General features: G+C 53.2%; 1 protein-coding gene across 1 annotated transcript in view; it reads left to right on the forward strand.

Moving 5' to 3' along the window:
- DNAH17 (dynein axonemal heavy chain 17) overlaps positions 1 to 5,598 on the forward strand; it is a 117,731-nt gene that overhangs the window by 24,892 nt on the left and 87,241 nt on the right. The window contains exons 18-21 of the mRNA XM_012802834.1: positions 1 to 135; positions 868 to 1,122; positions 3,336 to 3,505; positions 4,143 to 4,365. Coding sequence (XP_012658288.1) covers positions 1 to 135; positions 868 to 1,122; positions 3,336 to 3,505; positions 4,143 to 4,365 — 783 coding nt within the window. The remainder of the gene's footprint in view (positions 136 to 867; positions 1,123 to 3,335; positions 3,506 to 4,142; positions 4,366 to 5,598) is intronic.

Raw genomic sequence — 5,598 nt, forward strand, 5'->3', positions numbered from 1 at the left:
GGGCTCACCTTCAATCCGTCCCTGGAGGTGGGCTCAGAGCGTGGCTTCCTGGCGCTGATTGAGGGCCTGGTCAACGACATCTACAACGTAGCCAGGCTCATCCCCCGGCTGGCTAAGGGCAGGATGAGCTACAAGGTCAGTCTTGGCTTCCCATGGCCTGACCCACTCTCCCTACATGGTCACCAGTTGCCTTCCCAGTTTGGAATCACCTTCCTCATTGGGCAATGCCCGGCCCTGCACGTTCACAATGACAATGGTTCTGAATGTGGTGAGGAGCTACCTACACTGTCAGGTTCCCCAGGTGACAAACCCGAGTCCCTGTGCCCCCTGCCAAATCCATCTTCCTCCCCAGAGCGGCTTTCCTTGACCGTCCCTCACCCCTAGCACAATGCCAAGAGTGCGATTGAATCTTCCTGATGGTTACTCCATTCTGTAATTTGAACACTGTGATTGCCACAGCACGCAGGCACTGCGACAAACATGCCTCCATCCATTCCAAATGCACCAAACACCCACCATGCCCTAAGGAGTGCCTAGGCCAGGGTCAAGGTTGGGGGTGCTTAGGAACTCATCTCCCCCAGGAAGGGAGGTTGGAGGAGATGTGTTTAACTTTTCTCATTAACATTTTAAAAAAATCTTTTTACAACTAAATGTTTATAAAAGAGGAGAGTTACTTGGTAGACCCCAGCCCATCTACACACAGTCCACAATTCCTAACAATGAGCCCCATATTTTCTGGGTCCTGTCGTAAGAGCTTAGCCACACCTTCTCCAAAAGAAAGCCACTTTCCAAGGCAGGAAGAACAAGTCTAGGTCAGGCAAGAACAGAGATGCCACACCTATTTGCATCTCTCCTGCCCCCTCTCAGACGGATCTGGAGGACATGACAGACCTCATAGAGATTCGGGAGGAGTTGTCCAGCCTGGTCATCAATGCCATGAAAGAGGCTGAAGAGTACCAGGACTCCTTTGAGAGGTACTCCTACCTCTGGCTGGATGACCCCCAGGAGTTCATGAAGAACTTCTTGATCTTTGGGCATCCGCCCACTGCGGAGGACTTGGACACCCGGACAGAGGATACCATTCCCAAGACACCACCTAACCTTGCTCAGTTTCAGCAGCAGGTGAGTGCAGACCCCACCCACTGGCATCCTTATCTCCAAAATCTTCCAGTAAAGGATTTAAAACTTGGGCGAATTGTTTTAAGATGTAGGTTTTATTGTTGTTCAGATCTGGTGAGGCCGGCAGATCAGAAGATGGCTGCCACTGAAAAAACAACTTATTATTCACTGTTTCCAAGGAGGGGGCATACCGTGCCATACAGGACCATGTTGGTGGGGGGAGCTCCTGGGTCAATCGGAAGGCAGAGGGAGCAGCGGGAAATTCAGGCAAGAACCTTCACTGTGGTTTCCACAGAAGGAATGGGAAGAGTAAGCAGGCTAAATATTGGCTAATTCCAATAATTTCAGCAGGCTCTAGGCTAGAGGGGTTTTCCTGAGTTATCTGGGGCCTGGCCCTGGGGTGATTATGGATGGACCCCAGAGTATAAGACCCTGTGAGAGCCTGATAAAGCGGGGTAGGTGGAGCATGGGCTCTGGCTTGCCTGGTTAGCTCCCAGGTGAGTTGTTTGCTATCCCTAGAAATTAGTCAGGCTTGGGAGAGGCCATTCCTCCAGGGCCAGCAAGGGCCCAGGTATCAGAGCATCAATAATACAGAAAGTGACACCTGTCAATAATAACCTTGAGTGTAAATGAATTAAAGTCTCCATTTAAAGATATAGATTAGCTGAATGGTTAAAAAAATAATAATAATAACCCTGACCCAACTATCTGTTGCCTAAAAGAAACTCACCTCACTTACAAAGACAAATATAGATTGAAAGTGAAGGGGCAGAAAGAGAGTACACACAAACAGAAAACGACAGTGAGCAGGAGCAGGAGGGACCATACTTAGATCACAAAGAATGGAGTTTTAGTCAAAAACAGTAAAAGGAGAAAAAGAAGGTCATTGTATAATAATAATCAATTCAGCAAGAGAGTATAACAGTTCTAAACAAATATGCGTCAAACACCAGATCACTCAGATTTGCAAAACAGATATTACATCTAAATGGACAGATAGAATCCAATACAAAAATAGTTGGGGGCTTCAGGACCCCACTCTCACCTTATTTCACCCAGACAGAAAATCAACAAAGAAACTAGAGTTAGCTGAGCATGGTGGCTCATCCCAGTGATTGGGGAGGCTGAGGTGGGAGGATTGCTTAGGACCAGGAATTCAAGATCAGCCTGGACGATACAGCAAGATTTCATCTCTTTTTTTTTTTTTTTGAGACAGAGCCTCAAGCTATCCCCCTGTGTAAAGTGCTATGGCATCACAGCTCACAGCAACCTTTAACTCCTGGACTCAAGCAAGTCTCCTGCCTCAGCCTCCCAAGTAGCTGGGACTACAGGCGCCCACCACAATGCCCGGCCATTTTTTGGTTGCAGCCATCATTGTTGTTTGGTGGGCCTGGGCTGGGGATTCGAACCCGCCACCTTAGGTGTACATGGCTGGCACCTTAGCCGCTTGAGCACAGGCATTGAGCCAAGATTTCTTCTCTTAAAAAAAAAAAAAATTAGCCAGGCATAATGGCACGCATCCATTGTCCAGCCACTCAGGAGTATGAGGCGAGAGGATTGTTGGAGCACAAGAGTTAGAGTTGTGATAGTGCCATTGCACTCTAGCCTGGGTGGCAGAGTGCGACCCCATCTCTAATTAAAAAAAGAAAAGAAACATTGGCTTTAAAATGCACTTTGAACTAAGAGACATTTCCAAAACATTTCATCTGACAGCTGCAGAAAATAAGAAATCATAGTTCCTACATGAACTCTGTTTACGGTGTGGTGAGAGAGCCCTTGAGAGCAACCACCTGTGAGGTCCAGGGGGTGCCTTCTGCCACACAGGGTGAGGGGCAGCTGAGGGCATTTGAGAGCTTCCGGGATATAAAATAGCACAAAGAAGGATGAGTTAAGGGGGTGCCCTTTAGGAGCCCACACCAGGTTCACCTCTCAAAGCTTTTATCCTATTCTGCTTCAGAAGTCCTGGGGCATTGCTTGTTCTGTCCCTTCCTGGCAGAATATCCCATTCTGGGGTTAACTGCCAGAGCTGGAAGGACCCCTGGGGTGCTGGAGAAGGAAAAATAACATGTAATGAGCCCCCACCCTGGCCACCACATCCCAGGCACCTGCCTTTGTGGCCCCACCCCCACAGCAGCCAACAGGTGAGCGGCCACAGGTGTGCCTGATGCCCCCGCAGGCCTGCAAGCTGTGATGGGCCCGTGGTGGCTGTTTTCCAGATTGACTCCTACGAGAAGCTGTATGAGGAGGTGTCCAAGTGCGAGAACACCAAGGTGTTCCACGGCTGGCTGCAGTGTGACTGCCGCCCCTTCAAGCAGGCCCTGCTCAGCACCATCAGGCGCTGGAGCCTCATGTTCAAACGGCACCTGATCAACCACGTCATCAACAGGTGGGTGCAGGGACTGTAGCTGCCTACCTCCCGCTGCCAGGAGAGCCCAGAGACATGCAAAGGGCACCCGCAGGAGGTCCCTGTGTTTGTTGGGTGCCCACCTTGGGCAGGTGTGGGGGAAGAGGTCAGGCTTCGGTGAGAACCATCCCCCACGTGAGGGTCCCAGCAGAAAGATGTCCCCTGGCTGTGAGCCAGCACTCCACTCCCTCCCCTGTTTACTGAGCACTTACTGCATTTGGGCCCCAGGTGCTTTGGAAAGCTTTAAGAGCCAGGGGTCTTGGGGTAGGGGCTGATGCTGGACAGACAGACCAGGAACTGTGGAATACAGGCAGCCATCAAGACTTTGACACAGCAGTGCTGTGTGTCACCTGGCTGACTTCCATCTAGGAGACCAGCAAAGGCTTCTCTGAGATGTGGCCTTAAGCTGGATTTGGTGATCACGTTGAGCTAAGCTGGGGGGCAGGTGGCTGGGGTGATGTGCAGGCAGGGGCTCCATAAGCTGGAGGTTTCCAGGGTCACCAGGAACTCTTCCTACCCAGGTGGGGCCCCTCACTGCTGTCCGCCTCCTCTGACAGCTCCTCACCCAAGGCAGGGCCCAAGAGGAGTAGCCCATCTCAGATGGTGGCTTTGTCCTTAGCCTTGCTGACCTGGAGTCCTTCATGAAAGTCGCCAGGACAGGCTTAACAAAGCCCCTCAGAGAGGGGGATTATGACGGCCTGGTGGAGGTGATGGGGCACCTGATGAAGGTCAAGGAGAGGCAGGCGGCCACTGACAACCTGTTTGAGCCCCTGAAGGAAACCATCAAGCTGCTCAAGTCCTACGGGGAGGAGATGCCAGAGGAGATACACCTGAAGCTGCAGGTGCGGCGGGCAGTGGCGTCAGGCAGGGCGTGCTGGGCTGTGGGGTGTGATGAGAGGAGGAGCTGGGCCTGTGTGAGGATGTGGACCAGGCATCACACACAGCCATGGGGGGGAAGGCTGCAGGCTGGGCCTCTATGGAATGGTGGGGCAGAGGGAGGGGGCTTTCCAGGGAACAAAGGCCCCCAGAGGCATCCTCAGTCTCGACCAGTGCTCCCTGAATTTGGCTGGCGTTTTATTGGGTTGGAATCACCCTCATGCCCCACATCTCCTCCTGAGCTCCTGGTCGAGCATCCTGGTGCCAGGAATGGTGAAGAGAGTGAGGGGTCCAAGGACACCCCATGGAGAGCAGGCAGGGATGCAGGGTCCAAGGACACCCCATGGAGAGCAGGCAGGGGTGCAGGGTCCAAGGACACCCCATGGAGAGCAGGCAGGAGTATGCGGTCCAAGGACATCCTGTGGAGGGCAGGCAGGAGTATGGGGTCCAGGGACACCCTGTGGAGAGCAGGCAGGAGTATGGGGTCCAAGGACACCCCGTGGAGAGCAGGCGGGGGGCCTGAGTTTGCAGAGTTCAGGACAGCTAATAGGCTATGTCACTTGTCAGTATGGGAGGTGACAGTATGGTCAGGCTGGGCTGGGAAGGACAGAGAGGACATGGCCGCCAAAGAGATGCCACCCTTCCTCTTCTGAATCTGGCCCTGGAGTTCCTACCTCCCCCCAGACCCATCTGCTTTCACCCTCCCTCCCCTATCTGTGTCCAGCCACACACCGGGCCCACTCCCCTGCTCATGTGCACTGGCTCTAGGCAGCATCCAACACCCCACAGCCCAGGCAGTGGACAGAAGGAAAGGGCAGAGCAGGCCTGGAGCCCCCAGCACTGACCCCATGATGCCCGGGCCCTGCTTGGGGCCTACTGTGTAATTGACCATAGCAATGGGGCAAGGACCCAGGATGGGAAGCCTCTGAGGCCAGTCCTGGGGCACCTGCGGGTGTGGATGAAATGGGATTCAAGGCCTGCAGGCAGAAACCACTGGGGCCAGCAATTGCCAAAGAAGCAGCAACATCTCCACTTGTGGGGAGAGTTCATGGGCTGGGATTGTTCTTCTTTAAAATATCTTTTGATGGCTCGGCGCCTGTGGCTCAAGCTGCTAAGGCGCCAGCCACATACACCTAAGATGGCGGGTTCGAATCCCCAGCCCGGAGAAACCACTGGGGCCAGCAATTGCCAAAGAAGCA

This window comes from Otolemur garnettii, unplaced genomic scaffold (genome assembly GCF_000181295.1).
Source record: "Otolemur garnettii isolate 467f Iridium unplaced genomic scaffold, OtoGar3 scaffold00018, whole genome shotgun sequence".
NCBI lineage: Eukaryota > Metazoa > Chordata > Mammalia > Primates > Galagidae > Otolemur > Otolemur garnettii.